The sequence below is a fragment of the Podarcis tiliguerta genome, assembly GCF_965153285.1.
Source record: "Podarcis tiliguerta genome assembly, chromosome: 1".
NCBI classification, from domain to species: Eukaryota; Metazoa; Chordata; class Lepidosauria; order Squamata; family Lacertidae; genus Podarcis; species Podarcis tiliguerta.
The window spans coordinates 12,332,008-12,351,875 of record NC_139534.1 but is presented as its reverse complement, the minus strand read 5'-3'; the positions used below and the strand labels follow the sequence as shown (position 1 = coordinate 12,351,875).

General features: G+C 44.3%; 2 protein-coding genes across 3 annotated transcripts in view; one reads left to right on the top strand and one right to left on the bottom strand.

The window, feature by feature from the left end:
• HYCC2 (hyccin PI4KA lipid kinase complex subunit 2) overlaps positions 1-8,783 on the bottom strand; it is a 48,590-nt gene extending 39,807 nt beyond the window's left edge. The window contains exons 1-2 of one of the 2 annotated variants that reach the window (XM_083409460.1): positions 8,600-8,783; positions 7,418-7,457 (exon numbers count right to left, since the gene is read on the bottom strand). The gene's annotated coding sequence lies outside the window, so the exon portion shown is untranslated. The remainder of the gene's footprint in view (positions 1-7,417; positions 7,458-8,599) is intronic. The other variant, XM_083409461.1, reaches the window with a different exon arrangement.
• A 141-nt stretch (positions 8,784-8,924) lies between these two features.
• NDUFB3 (NADH:ubiquinone oxidoreductase subunit B3) lies at positions 8,925-19,313 on the top strand. The gene is made up of 3 exons (XM_083414451.1): positions 8,925-9,078; positions 16,019-16,156; positions 18,213-19,313. Exons 2-3 carry the CDS (start codon positions 16,023-16,025, stop codon positions 18,367-18,369), a joined length of 291 nt encoding a protein of 96 aa, XP_083270577.1. The 5' UTR covers positions 8,925-9,078; positions 16,019-16,022; the 3' UTR covers positions 18,370-19,313.
• Positions 19,314-19,868: the final 555 nt, after the last annotated feature.

Genomic DNA, 19,868 nt, shown 5'->3' with positions numbered 1-19,868 from the left:
CTTTTACTAATACATTCATGTGGAGTTACATTTCCGACTGCATTATAATGCTTTTGGCTTGGTTCCAGATATGTCTTGTGCTAGCAAAATGACCACTTCTGTTTTGGCAAATCAGATTAACTGAATTCCTCCAATTTTCCAGTTCTTTTGCTGTGCCCATCCAACACAGATCCAGAGGGGGCATCAACTCTTTGGGGGAGTACAGTGGCCTGCAGTGGGAGAAGAGCCAGGAAAGTACTGCGGCATGAGCAGAGTTCTGCCAAATCTTCTCTGGATGCAAACCTTACCACTTAGATAAAGTGTGCATCATCTCTGAAGTTGTGTGCACATGTCACATACAGTGGTGCCCCGCAAGACGAATGCCTCGCAAGACGGAAAACCCGCTAGACGAAAGGGTTTTCCGTTTTGGAGGTGCTTTGCAGGACGAATTTCTCTATGGGCTTGCTTCGCAAGACGAAAATGTCTTGCGATTCCTGGTTTTTTTTTCCGCTCCCCACCCCCTTTTTCTAAGGCACTAAGCTGCTAATAGCCTTTTAGCAGCTAATCCGCTAATCCCTTAAGCCTTTAATAGCCGCTAATAGCCGCTAAACCGCCGCTAAACCGCTAATAGCGCTAATCCGCTAATGGGCTTGCTTCGCAAGACGAAAAAATCGCTAGACAAAGAGACTCACGGAACAGATTCTTTTCGTCTTGCGAGGCACCACTGTATATGCGTTGTTACTGTCCAGCATTCATTGTCCTGTAGCACAAACGGAAGGAGTAAACAGATGCTTCTCTCATAATTAAAACAAGTGATTTAACATTAAACTGCCTGACATGTGAGTAGCTCATTGCTCTTTAATGCAATTCCCCACAGACAGTGACATACTTTTGCTTATTGTTTTCACAAACTAAAGCTTTCTGAATGTTACATGAAAGCTTTCCAGGGGATCTGTGTTTATGTTAATTTGTTCCTTTGAAAACTGCTTTGGATTATTTTTTAAGATAAGCAACATTAAAAAAAAAAAAAATCACCATCATCTGAAAAGCCAGTGATCCCAGTTGATTTTAGCCCTAGTGTCTGAAGAGTACAATTTGTGAGGTTGCTCTGGGATCACATCCGACAGAAGGACAGACAGAAGAAAAGTGATGTGTGCCTAGTAAGAATCAGGAAGAGGAGGGGGAGGGAAACCCAGGAAGGAAAAGCAGGTGCAAGGCATGTAAACATTTTAGAAATATAAATTATATTTCAATTTGGTAAAAATAGTGTCCCCATTTTACCAATTATCTATAATAAAACAGAGTATGCAAATACTATTTTACACTTAACAAAATCTATTCAACTCCAAAATGCATATATGTACAGGAATACCAGCTGCAGCCTTAGAAGATATGAAGATTTTAGGGCGATATGTCAGGCAGTTTTCCAGAAGAATTCTAGTTATATTTACTTAGCATATGCCTCACCAATGTACTTCCTCTCAAACAAGTGTGCACAGGAATGCAACTTTAGTTTTAGAATTAGTCAAACTGTAATTATCAGTTATTCATTGCTGTTTATTTTTCTGGGAGGGCAAAATACATGCCCAATATTTCCGCAAAACATGCAATTCAAGCATTACAACTAGAAGTGGGAGGCATGTCAGCACATGACAAAGCAGAACAGATTAAGTGCCTGAAGTTTTCCCTTGTAAGAGATACACTTTGAGCTGAGGCTTATTGACTAGTGGGATCAATTCCAAAAACAAACTAGGAAAGGGAATCCCTGGAAGCACATTACATCATTGAGTAAGAAATCCAGTTAGAGAGCCTGTAGCTAACTGGAATTCTCTCAGGTCTTCATTTCATCATCTGAATGAAGGATCACAAAATTATTAAACCACTGTAGTCTTTGAGCTATGTAGGATGTCAAATATCAGGTGTGCAAATATGGACATTCACTTCTGAAGGTAAGTGAATGCCTATATCACATGAAACAAATGTAGCATAATCCACTATAAACATCTACGTAAGAAAATGGAAAATGCCTGCTCAGTGAAATGCTATAGGAATTTTCCTTCATACTCCATTAAAAAAAATGCTTTCCTTGCACGTTTTTAGAGCAGCTGAGGGCATGTTCAACTACAAATGAAACTGACCACCTGTCTCCTGGACCCTTGCCCACCCTGGCTCCTAGGCAGGGCTAGGCAATGGGCTCCATGCAGTGGTGAATGCTTCCCTGTGTGAGGGAGTCTTCCTGGATAACCACTTAAAGAAGTGGTTACTAAACCGCTTATTAAAAAACCGATCATTATGGGCAATTATCACCCAGTCTCAAATCTTCCATTCCTGGGCAAGGTGATTGAGCACACTCTAATCTGGAGGATGTTGACCATTTGGATCCCTTCCCAATGGGATTCAGGCTCCATCATGAGAATGAAACCACCTTTGTCACACTGGTTGATGTCCTCTCCTCCATGCTTTATTACATCTATATGAAGATGGTGGGAGAGATCATCAGGGGGTTTGGGCTGGGTGTGCACCAATATGATACCCCAGCTCTACCTCTCGTTTAAATCAGAACTGGTGAAGTCAGTGAATGTACTCTGTGAGTGTCTGGAGGTGGGTGGAGGATGGATGGCAGTTAACGGATTGAGGTTGAATCCAGACAAGACGGATGTACTGTTTCTGAGGGGGGGGGAGAGAAAGGTGTGGGGGACTCCTTGGTCCTAAATGGGGTAACTGTGCACAGCCTAGGGGGTCATTTTGGACTCACAGATGTCCATAGAGGCACAGGTAAATTCTGTGTTCAGAATGGCTGTCTACCAGCCGAATCTGATACCCCTGCTGAGACCCTAATTGCCTGCATACTGTCTCACCACAGTGGTACATGCTCTAGTTATCCCCTACTTGGAATAGAACAATGTGCTTTACGTAGGGCTACCTTGAAGGTGACTCAGAAACTACAACTAATTTAGAATGTGACAGCTAGACTGCGGAGTGACGCCAATCCTAAAGAATCTACATTAAGCTCCCAGTAGTTTCCGAGCACAATTCAAAGTGCTGGTGCTGACCTTTTAAAGCCCTAAATGGCCTCAGCCCTGAATATCTGAAGGAGCATCTCCACCCCTATAGTTCAGCTCGGCAATGAGGTCCAGCTCCAAGGGGCCTTCTGACTGTTCCCTCACAAGAAGTGAAGTCACAGGGAACCAGACAAGGAGCCTTCTCAGTAGTGGTGCTTGCCTTGTAAAATGCCCTTCCATCAGATGTCAAAGGGATAAACAACTTTTAGAAGACATCTGAAGGCAGCCCTGTATAGGGAAGGTTTTAATGTTTAATGTTTTATTATGTTTTTATATTTTGCAGGAAGCAGCCCAGAGTGGCTGGGGCAACCCAGTCAGTTGGGCGACGTATAAATAAAAAAAATTATTATTATTATTACCTACAGGATATTTTTCTTTACCCCCACTTCCCTTTATGAACTAAAAGGTAACAAACAGTATTAAAGAACAGATAAACACATGGCCCTATTCCTTTGTCCATTTGGTCATGTGGAATTTAATTTTCAAACTATCACTTCAAAATTATCTAACATGCTGAATTTGTTACTGTGAGGTCTTTTGTGCTCTGGGAGAGTATAAATAAACATTGATATAGTTTATTTACTTCTCGAGGCAATGCAATAATTTTAAAAATAGTTTTAATAACACACACACAGCTACAACTGCAGTGGGAAAAGAAGAACTATGAAGCGGTTCTTAGCAGATTTTTAGGCTACTGCCATCAGGGCTTGCAAAAAGAACAGTAAGCCTGCTTTCTCTACAGTGTTCTTTCATTAGGATACCTTTGGAAACCAACAGACAACACTAATCTTCAAAGAGGCTCAGAGTTTTCATTTCATTGAACAAATTAAATGATTAAATATGTAGTGAAATGTTACTCACTAGCACTGTCTATCCTAAAAAAATGCTAGAAGGTGAACACATGGCAAATTAGCCCATGGTTTGCTTTGAAACATGATTCTACTGTGTACTGTACCAGAAACTGAATGGTACCTAATTCACATGAGCCTGAAGGGAATTTCACAGTTTGCCATGTGACATGGGCAGGCTGCTGTTTGAGGAAAAACAAGTCTAATGGCCCCTTTGGACTCTCAGAACTAGTTTCACTATTTTTTAGATCCTACCATCATTCACAATCTGTGGGAACACTTGCAAACAAATTCACATCTTTCAATACTAATTTTCCATAAAACTCAGGGCTGTTTTCACACTAAACAGGGGCTGGGGGATGAAGAAAGACTCCGTATTTTCAGCTCTTAAAGTCCCCTCCTCCTTTTTTAAGCTGCTTGGTCCATGGGATGTGTTAAAGGCAAACCCAAGGGGGAAATATTATATTTGTAACAGTTGTAGTTTCCCTTCCAAGAGCTCACTTGTCAACCCCCAGTGTCTTTTGCCGTCTTAAGTCTAGGGGATAGGGTTTCTATGAGGTAGCTTCAAAATGGAAACAATGCAAAAACTGTAGGTGCCCAAATGGAACATTCTCTTTCATCCCTTTGTATCACAACCATCAGCTTCTACAGGGACCCATAACACCTGCTGCAGAAGGCATTCCTTGTAGCATACAATATCAGGTTTCCATTTAGATAATATTTACCTAGCCCATGGACAGAACTGCTGAAAGGACAGATTAACTGTAAAGCAATGTCACCTCAAGACCATCAGGTCTCATTTGTCTCAAATCAAGCTTCCAAGCAGTAAGGCTTTGTAATTTGGTATTTTAGGAGAATAGGGCAGGCTCAGTGGGGAGAAGAGGGTAGGACAATTCCTTTTGAATGAGCATCCTTGTACAGTACAGGATGTACTCCAATGAAGTATAAGAAAACTAGGGATGAGACCATATTGATGAGATCTTTTATAATCAAAGCCCCCTGGCTTAGTCTTTGAAACCCACAAGTCTTTTTACTATATTAAAAAAGAGAGATCACAGAACATTTCTCCGTGTTCTCCTACTAATAAAGAGAGGGCAAGGGGGAAAACCCAAAAGCAACAATGAACAGGAAGAAAATGTTTAGTCTACCGAGCCCAACAGTGCAGAACTGTAGCAATAGCAACAGGTTTGGTCAAACATTCCCATTGTCAAAGGCGGGGATGACATTCTTAAGCAAAATATGTCAAGATCCAAAAAGCAGTAGCTTTCTGCTGCTTTTCTCTGTCCAGGAGTATAGGTTGTTAGTCAAGGCTGCAGAAAGATATAAAGAGCTACTGGGTAAACACTGCATATACCTTGGCGGCAATGACTGAGGATGACCTCATATCACATCTACAACATGCATCTCATTACATTCATCTGCTTTCTGTTCCGAGAACTGCACAAATGAGAAGCTAGTTCCTAAGATCCACTAAGATGCAACCATTATGTTATTCCATGGATATCTCTGTAGGTCCATAGATACCATCTGTCAGACAGCGCAAGCCTCTACACAAACCTCCCTTCAACCTTCCAAGAGACAGTCATGGGTCTTCATGGGTCAAATCCAGGCCTCACTGAAGCCTACAGCAAGTGAGATACACAGAAAACTCAAGTGCATTTCTGGACTATGCTAGGAGTAGAAGAAGTAATGATTCATTAGGTAGGTTAAAATATAGGATGCAAACTAGATTGTAGGGGTGCAAGTAATGGTTTGGGAGCAACCCTCAAACTGTACATTAATTCACAATTGCTATTTATGTCACTTTGGGTCACTTTTATGAAAAAATAATAATTGCATTTATTACTTGTTATTACGTATTTAGGAGCTGCATGTGTCTAGCTGCTGCTGTGTATACACCTGTATTTACAGACTTTTACAAAAGTTTTGAGAAAGAAGATTTATGCATAATCTTCACATTTTGCTATTGTTATCAGAGAAAAAATTAGAGCAAAGTTACAGAAAATAGGGTAATAGCATGTTTAGACCTATATAACCCCCGAAATGAGTGCATTTACTATGCACGTGAGGTGTGTGGGTAACAATTGTCAGAATTCTCCCTTCTTTTATGTTGCTTGAACAATCGTGCCCACTCTTCATAACACTTTTGAAGAGTACCACCAATACCTTGTGTAATGTGCCTATGATGGCCTTTTGGCTATGTAAAAAGCCTGAAGGTCAAAATACCAATGACTATGTTCTTAAGTATCCTCTATCCCCCCACCTCCATCCACTGAAACTAAAATCAGTGGGATAAACCAAAATTACAACTAATTTTCCTGTACAAAGAAAAGAGACTCTTCCCTATCCCCTAGGCAAGCTATTGCTAACAATATAGTTTTGCTCAGCCCCACAAGGCTCCAGAGGCAAGTCACAGCTTACACATCTTGAGCAGTCTACACATCCAGTTAAGACCAATGTAAACATCAGCCCCACCCCCAACATATTAGCCTATTCTGCTACAACAGGCGAATTGTGTGCTCAGTGAAAAGTGTTATGGATAGAAAAAATAGGGTATCAAAAAAATTCCCTAAAAAGTAACATTATAAGGCTGAGCATACTTAAATAACAGGAAGCAATATATACAGTTAACATGAACATAGAATGGACATCATATACCAGTAAGCATATTTGCCTAAAGATATAGTACAATATTCTAATCAGTTTTACATCTTATGCAAAGCCAAGCCTGTAAAGACAACTTGACTCCCACCTAGTTTGTCACTGCATCTCAGGAACTCAAGAGGCTATCCATCTATCAGACCTTCTCTTGAAGTAGATATAAACTATGAAACCAAATAAAGATAGAAAACAGTAGTTCAAATGTTTTATATCTGGGATGGCCAATTTAGTGCCCTCCAGATGTTTTGAATGACAAGTACCGTAAGACCCAGCCAACATAGACAATGTTCAGGAATAATGGGAGTTGTAGTCTACAACATCTGAAGAGCACCACAATGACTACTTCTTGTTTAGATGTGAAGCTTGTTCTTTCACAATCTCTTTTCTCCAGTCTTTAATTATCTCATAACAGAAGTTAACAAATGTTCCAAGATAACTGATTAAACAAGACTATAGTTAATGGAAGCTTACTCTAAATAAGGCATTTTAAATGTCTGACACAAACATGCTAAAAAATCATCTCTCTCTTATAACTATTATTATCCTATTCTGCTTCTAGATGCAAGAAAATAAGGAAAACTTAGTAGAATTACAGTTTTATTTTGAACCATGAAACAGCTGCATACTCAGCCCTTTCAACACAGGAGAGATGGAACAGACTACACAGTTCAGGTGCATTAGCCAGCCAGCCTGCATAATGGCATCTGACTGACAAGTAAAAATCATCTCCAGAAGACACCTTGACATAGGTCTTACTCATCCCTTTGAATACCTACAAAGTCCCTAAAAGCAATTACTTGAGGGAACAAAGCTATAAATCAATAGAATTAATATCCTTGTCTAAGGAAATACCGAACTTGCACTTACCTCCCACTGTAGATTATAAAACGCTGGTCTTCCGCTCTTCCTGGGGGGGGGGGGGAGAAAACCAGTTGACTATCAGTAAACCCACCAACCCAATCTATTATCTTAAGGAAACTGTATTCAAAGTTGAATGTACAGATGCTAGTATGGCAGCTTTTCTCACTCAACTTCAAAAGCCTACATGTTTACATGAACACAATGTGTGCCAATGTACGTCCACTATACAAGCTCTGTAGGTGGATGTCTGCATGTGCAATGTAGTCGAGAGGTTGCATAACCTGCAGATATCAATGTGTCCCTACTAAATTTGCCCAGTCACATTTCCCACACTGTATCATGAGTTAATGTGTTAAGAGGAGGGTTCCCAAGCACCCACTGAGAAAGGGGTGGCAGCGCAGTGAGGGACTTTGCTTTGAAAAGAATCGCTTCGACATCTCAGAGATCAGCGCAGCACAAACCAAAAGATGTATTGCTGTCTTGAAAAGGGGTCCCCTCTCTTTATTCTGAAGGTGGGCAAAGCGTGCTGCCAATCCTTCAAGGAAGAAGTCAACCTCGAGGGTGCAATGAGAGGCCTCAAGTACCTTGGGGGAAGAAATAAAAATAAAACACCAGTAGGTGCAAGCTTGAAGCCAGGACATCATCAGATGTCTTGTAAGCAAAAGGCACTGTGAGGCGATGTTTTGTGGTGTTGTAGTTTTTTTGATGAAAACCGCCCCGATAACAACTGTGAGATTTTGGGGAAGGGGAGCTTAGCCTACAAGCGAACGGGTGGAGGAGTGAAATAAAGCTTTGCTTTGGGAGGAAAGGAAACCCGGTCTTGGAAGAAGAGGGAGGAGGGCAAAGAGAAGAAGGGGGGGGCGGGAGAGGGAGAGAAATGGTCACGTCAGAGAGGCTCCACTTTGCCAAGGGTAAGGAAAGGGCTGCTGCTGCTGCTGCTACCTGTTTATACTGTGGCAGTGCTGAGAGGAGGCTCAGAGCCAGAGCGGCGAAAGGAGGCCGAAGAAACACCTGCCTGCAACGGGGCGCAGGAGGAGGAAGGGGCAGCGGGGGTAGGAAGCTGTCACAGCCGAGAAGCGGCGCCTCAGCCGCTTCCGAAGCCCCCCGTCCAGCCCCTTCTCCCCAACCTCCCTCACACCGAAAGCGGGGGACGAGAAGCGGGGAAGAGGGAGAGGCTCGCCTACCCACCTGCGGGAAGGACCGGCGTCAACCGCAGCAGCCTCTCGCCGCCTCAGCCGCCGCCACCATTGGCGCTGGTGCTGGCGCTGTTGCTAATGCCTCGCTTTCTCCTTCTCCACAGCTTCCCCCTCCCCCCACCGCCGACCTCCCCGCGCTCACTCCTCCTCCAGTCCCTGTCAGCGTCTCCGGCAACGTAACAAGGCGCCCGCCCATTGGCCCGCCCCCAGCAAGCGCGGCATTCATTGGCTTCCCTCCGAGGGGCGCGCGGGGAAGACCTTACAGCCAATGGAGAAGCGCGGCGCCGCTTACAGCCTGAAGGAAAAGGGGCGGAGCTTCCGAACCCGGAAAATGCCGCCTCGCCTTTTTTCCTTAGGCGGAACCTCTTAAGCTGGGTTAGGTTTCCCTGACGAGCTTGGCAAGAGAGGACTGGCTTCCGCTTCCGGTTAGGCTCCCTGAAGTCCTGCTGAAAGGGGTCACCGAGCCTCCAGGTATGGGATGGTTTACAGGTTCCTCCTGCTTTTAACGTTTGTTTCTCCGCCCCCCCTCCCGCGGCTCCCCTTTTATGTTCCCTTCCGAGACTGGGAAGCCTTGTTCCTTGCCCTAATTATCAGGGTCACCGATAAAAGACGCAAGGCTTTCGAGGAGGTGGCTGGTTGTAGTTCGACCTGTTCTGAACGGGGCTACTCAATACATCACGGTAGTTGATGCATCTTGAAATCAAAGGCATCTTGGTAGTCCGTGGAATACCTTTAGTAACCTTTAGTAGCAGATCTGCCTTGCAGAGTTGTTGGGGAAACCCAGCCAGACGGGCGGGGTATAAATAAATTATTATTATTATTAGGATAAGGTAAAAGACCTCTATTGTCTTTGTCCATGGAGTTTTCTTGGCAGGGATATTGGAGTGGCTTGCCGGTTCCTGCTCCAGGTGGATCACGTTTGGTCAAAACTCTCCATTATGACCTGTCCATCTTGGGTGGCCTTGCACGGCATAGCTCATAGCTTCTCTGAGTTATTCGAGCCCCTTCGCCACAGCAAGGCAGTGATCCATGAAGGGGTTTTCCCAATAGTGATGTATGGAAGTGAGAGCTGGACCATAACAAAGGTTGATCATCGAAGAATTGATGCTTTTGAATTATGGTGCTGGAGGAGACTCTTGAGAGTCCCATGGACTGCAAGAAGATCAAACCGATCCATTCTGAAGGAAATCAGCCCTGAGTGCTCACTGGAAGGACAGATCCTGAAGCTGAGGCTCCAATACTTTGGCCACCTCATGAGAAGAGAAGACTCCCTGGAAAGACCCTGATGTTGGGAAAGATGGAGGGGAGGGCACAAGGAGAAGGGGACGACAGAGGATGAGATGGTTGGACAGTGTTCTCAAAGCTACCAGCATGTATGACCAAACCGCGGGAGGAAGTGGAAGACAGGAGTGCTCTGGTCCATGGGGTCACGAAGAGTCGGACACGACTAAACAACAAAGGACCCCTGGATGGCTAAGTCCTGTCAAAGGTGACTCTGGGGTTGAGGTGCTCATCTCGCTTTTCAGGCTGAGGGAGCCGGTGTTTGTTCACAGACAGCTTTCCAGGTCATGTGGCCAGCATGACTAAACTGCTTATGGCATAACGGGACACCATGATGGAAATAAGAGTGCACAGAAACACCATTTACCTTCCCGCTGCAGCGGTAGCTATTTATCTACTTGCACTGGGGTGCTTTCGAACTGCTAGGTTGGCAGGAGCTGGGACAGAGCAACGGGAGCTCACCCTGTCGCGGGGATTCGAACTGCCAGCCTTCTGATCAGCAAGCCCAAGAGGCTCAGTGGTTTAGCTGTGGGATAACCCCGTGTATGTTTCCTTAGTGGAAGGACATGGCATTCTTAGGATACAGAACAATGTGGTGTTGGGAGAGAGAAAGCAGAGAGAAAAAAACCCCCACACCTGTCGAGTTATATGCACCTGTGCAGCAGAACAAAAGAGAGTTTCTGGTGGTGTTGTCAGGGAGAATCACCACAGTGGCTGCTCAGCTGAATCTAATGTATACACAGACACACAAGGTAGAGCTGTCAGTGGGAAGCAAAGTAAGAATGTGCAGTTCACCGACAGTGGACAGTCCTGCAGTTGGACGTTTCTGAAACACAAAATTGTGGAGATGGGAAATTGCATTGCTCATCATATCACAAATACTCATATCAGTAGCTCAACTGTTTTGTACATATTGGTACCGCTACTGATGCAGTTATTATATTGTATAAAATTAGCTTTTTCTGGGGTTTTTTTTGGGGGGGGGCAGACACATATTGGTTTGAATTGAATTGAAATGTATTGTTTTGAAACTCTATTATACAAACCTCAGAAGTACCAGCTCGGTTAAGCAAGTCTGGATCCCTTGCAACAAAAAGGCATAACTGTGTAGCTGATATATCTATCTAGAAAGGCTTTGAAAAATGTATATTCTGTGATGTTCTGAGTCCTTCAATCCTTATTTACATCATAGTCTCTACTGATCAGAAAGTCTACCAGTATGCCAGCCTAGCAATTAAGTTCACAAAAGTTCTTAGCACATTACTTATGTTTGGTTTCCTGTGACAAGCAAGATTCTCCTCCAGCCACCAGACAAGTAGCTTTTTGTGGCTGCTGTATACCAGACTTAGTTTTATTTACAGGTAAAGGATGTTGAAATTAGGGTTGCCGTGCTCGTTAGTTTAGTAGTTTGATAATGTCGGCTGACCACCTATGCTGAGTGCAGTCAAGGGTGGTAAAATATTCCAAGGTTGCTGCAGTATAGGTGGGTAACTTCTTAAATATCATTATGGTGTCGTTTGGTAGCAAGGGAAAGACTGGATGCTGCTTGGCTCTGCAGCAATCTGGACAAACAAAGGAGCATATCTGAGTTGCTCCTGCTGCTGCCCTGCTATAAATGAAAGCATCTCTAAAGAGGAATAAGAGCAGTCATTAGTGGCAAAGGTTGCTGCCTAGAACAGCCTGCTGATGCTTGACTGCTTTCAGCAATGCTGGTTATCTGGAAAACCTTAAACCGGAAAGTTTGCTATGCAAATTCTGGGAATTTGCATCATAAATCATTAAGCTTCCTTTGAAAAACTTCCTGATGCTGAGTGATCAAATTTTGCATGTTTGTTTTGCTTGCGTTTAGTAAACAAAGCTTACAGCTTCGAAATCATCACCCTTGCCTAAAATGCTATTTGCACTTGGCATGCACTCATTGTTCCTAATTAACTTATGAAACAAAGTTTTCCATGGAAAAGTAAAGCACTGGGAGGGGGGATGTGTCCCTCATGTACTGGCTACTGCCCACGTAGTACAACTGCATTTAAAAACTGAATTTAAAAAAAGAAATGGTTGCTGTTTGCTTCCTTCCAGTTTTCTTTTCATCCTTTTTTTCAATGCACCTAGTGTATGGGGATAAAAGCCAAAGAAAAGAACTGCTATATTAATCATTTTATATTATTTTGACATTTTATAATAATTCATTACATTTAAAAAAAAAAACTTGTCAGTTGATGAGATATCACATTAACTCACTTGCTCTTTGTAATTGGCATAAGTATCACACTTGCTGATAATGAAAACACCTCTTGCTGTTCAGCTGTGTGATCCTATATGTATCTACTCAGAAGTAAATCTTGGTGTTTTCAGTGGTGCTTACTTCCAAGTAAGTATTATAGGATTGCAAGCCTATTATAAGGTTTTCAAAACGATTACTTCCTCTTTGGCGATCACTCGTAGCCAAGTAAGATTGTCTTCCATAAACACGGTTTTAACAATGAGTCCGTAAGTGACGGTGGAGGCCAATTCTGGACCCACACGTCCTTCCACAGTGGGGACATTGGTTCCCGGGCGGGAGTTGATCACAGTATGGATTTGCCAAGCATGCCTTCCTCTTAGCACATTTCTCCCTTGCGTCCTGAATTTGAGCATCTTCAAACCCCATGACATCTTTGGTAAAGGATGTTCTCCAATTGGAGCACTCACAGGCCAGTGTTTCCCAGTTGTTGGTGTTTACACTACTTTTTTTAGATTAGCCTTGAGACAGTCTTTAAACCTCTTTTGTTGACCACCAGCATTACGCTTTCCATTTTTAAGTTCGGAATAGAGTAGTTGCTGTGGAATACGATAGTCAGGCATCCGCACAACATGACCAGTCCAACGAAGTTGATGTTGAAGAATCATTGCTTCGACACTGGCGATCTTTGCTTCTTCCAGTACGCTGACACTATTTGACCAGTCATATGCAAGTGCATTATTAGCATTAGGCAGGTGGAGGGGCAGCAGACTTGAAAACGACAACAGGGAATATTAGTTGCTACTCATATGCCAAAAGCTAAAATGTCACCCTTGGTTGTTGTCTTAAATAATTTATTCAAGGACTAAAAGCCTCGTCAGGGCACATCATGTCTTGAGAATATAAATGGTCATCTAAAATTTATTGAAGTGCCCATTAAAGTATTTTTTTCTGATCTGTCAAAAGAATGGGAAGACGCCAATTCATTCATTCCCTTTTAGTTTCATTGTTCTGGGTCTCACTCTTGCAAAGTCTTTTCTATGTGCTTATCTAACTGCTGAGTCAAATGAGTACTTTCAAGAGCAGAATGATGATTATGTCTTATGTACAGATCTGGAGGATGACTAATGCAAGTCAGTACATCTTGTTCGCAAGCAATAGAAGCTCCATGATCTTGTACAGCCGTTCTTGGAATGCAAGCCGTTTAAAAACTAATTTTAGAAGGAATTGTAATTAATAAAGCTTATTAAAATGCAGTTTATTGCAGCTTTGAACTGCTAAACACAATTGGTCTCTTAAAAATGGGGAGTTTCCTCATTTGACTGGAGATAATTTTAAAAGTTGCATTTTTGTACAGTTCCTTTCTTTATTTTCTCTCATATTTCTTACTGGGTTGTTATTTTAAAAAGAAGAAAGTTTTATTTGCATGGGAAAGCGAGTTCCCTGTGATCCATCTCTTTGTCACATTCTAGTATGTAGTATGACCAAGAAATTGAATTCAAAGCATTACCAGATAGCAATGAGCTCAGGTGGCTTCCATTTAGTTTTATGAAAGAAAACTGATGCTGGTACCAGGACTACAAGTGGGTGGACAAACCCCTCGCTCAGTAAACCGGGATCATGAATATATCACACTTCTTTCTTTCCAAAAAAATGGTGGTTGACATTTGCTCCCATGGTAGGAAAAGTAAACCTCTGCATCTTGAAATAGTATATGAATTATTACTTGCCCCCAGCCCTGGGTGGCCCAGTCTCTCTTAAAATGTGGGATGGATGATATATATGATCCCGCTGCCTGCAACCACCCCTTCCTAATCACAGAGATAAAGTTAGTACTGTCCTATAAGCAAGTTAAGGCTAGTATTAATGGAATTCATGCGATGATTTTCAGCGAAGGAGGCAGTTGGCTCAGATGTTGTTGTATAGAAACAGTTTAGGGCAGTGGTTCCCGATTAAGGGTCTAGGGATCCCTGGGGGTTCCCAGAACGTACTCCGGGGGTCTGTGGCTCAATCCCTTACCTCCCCGCCCCAACGATTCTTTTGTCATTTTTGCATGGGAATATCACAAATTTTACGGTCTGTTTTTTAGTACAGTATACCCAAAATCAATTGCTTATTAGGGGCTACAGCACATTTTGTTCAAAAAAATTGCTTTGCAGTGGTGACTACCATAGAACATGGGTTTTTGTTGGGGGGGGCAGGCTTTTGGGGGGAGTAGAATCTCGGTTTTGTATTGATTTGGGGGACAGCTGCCCCCCTTTCCCCCTTGGCTACACCTGTGCCATACAGTTATCAAAAATTTTCAAAAGTTTTTGAAAAATAGGGGGTTGTCAGTAATTAGCTAATTGGGAACCACTGGTCTAGGGCCTTTCCAACTTTAAAAAGTTAAAGGACCCCTGACCATTAGGTCCAGTCGCAGACGACTCTGGGGTTGCGGCGCTCATCTCGCTTTACTGGCCGAGGGAACCGGCGTACAGCTTCCGGGTCATGTGGCCAGCATGGCTAAGCCGCTTCTGGCGAACCATAGCAGCGCACGGAAACGCCATTTACCTTCCCGGGAGCAGGGACCGAGCAACGGGAGCTCACCCCGTCGCGGGGAATCGAACCGCCTACCTTCTGATTGGCAAGCCCTAGGCTCTGTGGTTTAACGCACAGCGCCCCCCGTGACCTTACTGTCACTTAAAAGTAGGTGCCGTTTTTAAAAGTTGCATTTAATCCAGATGTCTTGCCTCAGAGAAGCACTTCCATTGCAGGGGACTCATTTCCATAACAGTCAATGAGCATTTTGTGAATTAAGTGCTTGCTATGTGAAGTGTGTGAAATATAGTTGTATTGAGTGTCATGTAAATACAGTACTGAATTGTACCTTTGACATAACCTCATGAGCATGACCAATCCCTCTACTCCCACTTCCATGCAGTTTTTTTAATAGTACTCCTGTATAACCTTGGCAATACTGTACTGCTGGAGCATTCAAATAACTAGAGTTTTGACTCTGCACACATTCTGTGTGTGTGTGTGTGTGTGTGTGTGTGTCTTTTTCCTCCCTTAGCCGTAGCTTGTCATTTAATTGTCCTAAGTGAAATTGTCACAAGGAAGGCTTTCAGGGTAAACACACCCACCCACCCCTACAGTGGTGCCTCGCAAGACGAAAAGAATCCGTTCCGCGAGTCTTTTCGTCTTGCGGTTTTTTCGTCTTGCAAAGCAAGCCCATTGGCGGATTAGCGCTATTAGTGCTATTGACAGTTTAAGGGCTAAAAACAGCTTTTTAAGGCTTAAGAGATTAGCAGTTTTGCTGCTAAAATGCTTTTAGCAGCTTAGCGCTTCAGAAAAAGGGGTTTTGGAGCGGAAAAAAAATTCAAAATTTTTCGTCAATTTTCGTCTTGCGAAGCAAGCCCATAGGGAAATTCGTCTTGCGAAGCGCCTCTGCAAACGGAAAACCCTTTCGTCTTGCGGGTTTTCCGTCTTGCGAGGCATTCGTCTTGCGAGGCATTCGTCTTGCGGGGCATCACTGTATTTATATGTGAATTCCGGAGACAGTTTTTCCAACTTGGTTTGCAAAACAGAACGATGGGGGAGCAAAACCGTTCCTCCCATCCATTCTGCAGCAAATGCTAGAGGGTGTCAGATGCTAAGTCGTGCTTGTGCAAATGGAGCACTACTTAAATGTTCTACTCAAGTGCTGGGTGGGGGTGTTCCACCTAGTTCTTAAAGGGCCTTAGCCAATTAGAGTATTATGAACCGCTGTTATGAATAACTGCAATTTGCTAAGGAATACTTGACACATTTCTTATGTTGCCATTGTGCAGTGGGTGGTCAATTTCCTATTATTTTATAAAGAGTAGTTCTGAATGCAGTTTTATAAATAATCTTGTAAGAGCTGCTTTTCTTTTCCTTTAAATCTTTCTCCAGAAACATGGGGCATGGTCATGAACATGGTCCGGTCAAAGTGGAATATCCTGATCCCAAAGTATGGAAAGTAGAGGGGACACCCTTACAAGATATCCAAGAAAGGTTGGCTCGGCGTGGTCTGAAGGATCCATGGCTTCGGTAAGAGCTGGCAAAAATACGGCCTTTCACTTGCTTTCGTCAGCCACAGACTTATTGTATAGCAGACAGTATCTTCTTTTTACAAGAAAAGATCCAAAACCCTCTAAATAGGTTCAGGTTGTTTTTTTAATGTCCGTTCAGGAACACAATCGTCTGAAATACTTAGGATTGGTGTGGAGAACTGTCTTCAGCCCAGGGGCCACATGTTAATGATGAGGGAGATCAGAGGCAGAAGAGTGCAGAGGAAAGAGTGTAATTTTTCCCTTTGTACAGTAAGGAAGTTTATACAGGTAGTACCAAGTGAGCCACATAGGAGTTTTGCAAGGCAGAGCGCTGTAATATCTAGGGAAGAGATTACCATATTTTTCGCTCTATATGACGCACTGGACCACAAGACGCACCTAGTTTTTAGAGGGGGAAATCAAGGGGGGGAAGCCTGTCCGCTTCTCCCAGACCTTCTCGGGGCTGCGGGGGAAGCCCGGGTTCCCCCCCCCCCCAGCCCCAAAGAGCAAAGAAGGCAAGACAGCGAGCGGGATCCATCCCGCTGGCTATCTTGGCCTCTGCCATAGCCGCGCAACCTCTCCAGCTGGGAGCTAAACCTCTCCAGTGCGGCTAAAGAAGTGTGGCTAAAGAAGTCAAGGCAGCGCGCGCTATCCAACCCGCCCGCTGCCTTGGCTTCCTCTTTAGCCTTGCGCAGCATCTCCAGCCTCACCTCCTGCAAAAGCCCACAGGAGCCGTGCACCCTTTTAAGGAGCGTGCTGCTCCTGCGGGCTTTTCTAGGAAAAGTCCGCAAGAGCCATGCGAAGCTTGTGTGCAGCTCTTGGGGGTTTTTCCTGCCTGCCTCCCCCCTGCATTCGCTCCACAGGACGCACAGACTTTCCCCCTTAGTTTTTAAGAGGGAAAAAGTGCGTCCTATGGAGCAAAAAATACGGTAGATATTCTTGGCAGTGTTTCTCAAACGTGGGCGCCCAGCTGATGTTGGACTACAGTTCTCATCACCCCTAGCTAGCAGTGGTCAGGGATGATGGGAGTTGTAGTCCAATAATAGCTGGAGACCCAAGTTTGAGAAACACTAGCCTAGCTAGTGTTCCCAGGATAGCATTCAAGCATGTTAAAGAGCTGTTCTTTCAAAGAATGCATCATTCTAAAGTGGCATCAGAAGCTCAATGATTGCAGTAGACCGGCAAGGAAAATTATATGGTTGCTTGTGAATTATAGCTGAATGGATTCTTATTAGAGACCACAAGCAATAAACACAACCTGTAAGCAAAATTGATAACTAAAAGCCACAGAGCTCACAGAAAAGTCTAACTGAAGAGTGGGAAGGAGAGATGGGAAAGTTTGCTTCTGTGGACTCTCTTTGCTATCTTAAGATCCAAGCCGTTTTGAGCATCCCCCACCCCACACTCCACCCCACATTATTTGAGGCGGGGTGGGACCATTCAGAGATACTTTGTGGGGGTTGCAGAGGGTAGAAGAAAAGAAGATTTCCTTCTATGAATTTCCTTAGGTTAACTTCTGTAAGGATAAAAAGGTAAAGGTACCCCTGCCCGTACGGGCCAGTCTTGACAGACTCTAGGGTTGTGTGCCCATCTCACTCAAAGAGGCCGGGGGCCAGCACTGTCTGAAGACACTTCCGGGTCACGTGGCCAGCGTGACATCGCTGCTCTGGCGAGCCAGAGCCACACACGGAAACGCCGTTTACCTTCCCGCTAGTAAGCGGTCCCTATTTATCTACTTGCACCCAGGGGTGCTTTCGAACTGCTAGGTTGGCAGGTGCTGGGACCGAACAGTGGGAGCGCATCCCGCCGCGGGGATTTGAACCGCCGACCTTTCGATCGGCAAGCCCTAGGCACTGAGGCTTTAACCCACAGCGCCACCCGCGTCCATCACAGCGCCACCCGAGTCCAAGCCTGTAAAGATACAAGCCTGAAAAACCACAACACTTTTCACTGTAATATTGCTTCAGGATACGTCATTAAATTTGTAGACCAACATAGGCAGTTTTACAACTTTACTTTTCGTTCATCTTTGCTGTTTTTGTTTTGCCCTCTAGCAACGAAGCCTGGAGGTATATGGGCACCTTTGCAAAACCTGTCACGATCATGGACGTTCTCCGCAAAGGATTCAAATGGGGATTTACAGCCTTTGTGGTAGCTCTTGCGGTTGAGTATACGTTGTTCCCTCCAAAGAAGGATAAGGGCCAGCACTGAGGATCATTTGTTTTCTCTCTTCCAAGCTACGAATTGATTGCTGTGTTCTGACTTTGCATGAAAAGATGCATATTAAAGTTCTTCAAAAAGAAGGGCAGTGTGCTGTCTTTTTCTCACCTCCCATGGGGAATGAAGGGGTTAAAACACATCACACACTGATTACTATGCTGTATTGGATTGCCATGGCAAAGCAAAATATGTCTGCCATTGGTTTATTTTTGTCCTAATAGCTTTCTTTTCCATTTGACTGGCCTAGAGGCCAGGAGAAGGAACTAAAAGGCCAACTTTTAGACTTGAGGACTCCTTTGTGTTCTGCCACCAGGAAGTCCTTGCCTATGAGCATACTCCAGATGGCTGCCGTAGCTACGATTATTTGCATTTATATCCCCCACGATCCACCCTCCTCCTTTATCTTTACAACCACCCTGTGAAGTGGAGTGGGTTGAGGGAAGGTGACTAGCTCAAGAGAACCCAGGGAGCTTTGGAGGCTGAGTAGAGGTTCGAAACCAGATCTCCCACCATTAACCACTACTCTACCCTGGCTTTCTTCAAAAAACAACAACACATGGATGTATGTTCCAGGCAGCATCTGGGCTTGTTTTTGGCTATTGCTGTACGGCCAAAGATCTCCTTACACTACAACAGCTGAACGGAATGCTGTCCTGAGTTAGGACATTTATACAAGCCTAAATCAACCCTGAATCTCATCAAACTGTTTTCTCTTTGTTGTAGAGTGCAAGTTTCCATTTTTCACTTTTCCATTTCCAGGGTTTCTTTGCTTTTAAACTCCAGAACTTGTCTACTGCTCCTCACTAGCCATCTTGTCCCCAGATTTTCAAAAGCATGAGGCAGTTATTTTTTTTGTAAACCTGGATATAGTCGGCTTATAATGCCTTGCCTGTCTTGTGAACATATGTTGCAAAATCTGAAATATTTGGAACATTCACTTGGGAAGTACCATATTTTTCGCTCCATAGGGCACACCGGACCATAGGGCGGACCTAGTTTTTAGGGGGGGGGGGAATAAAGGGGAAAAAAATATTTCCCCCCCCCAGCCCCAAAGAGCAAAGAAGCCAAGACAGCTAGCGAGATCCATCCCGCTGGCTGTCTTGGCTTCCTCTTTAGCCACGTGCAACCTCTCCAACCGGGAGAGGCTGCGCGCGGATTTGGCAGAAGCCAAGAGAGCAAGCGGGATGGATCCCGCTCGATGTCTTGGCTTCGTTTTTAGCTGTGGGGCTGGGGCGAGGGAAGCCCGAGCTTCCCCCAACCCCAGCTCCCAAAACAGGTCCAGGAGTGGCGGCAAGATTGTGCGCAACCTCGCCGCTGCTCCCAGAGCTTGCGGGGCTGGGGACAGGGGAAGCCCGAGCTTCCCCAGCCCCCAGAACAGGCTGCTGAAGCTGCCTGAAGCCTGGAGAGTGAGAGGGGTCGGCGCGCACCGACCCTTCTTGCTCTCCAGGCTTCAGCGAAAGCCTGCATTCGCTCCATAGGACGCACACACA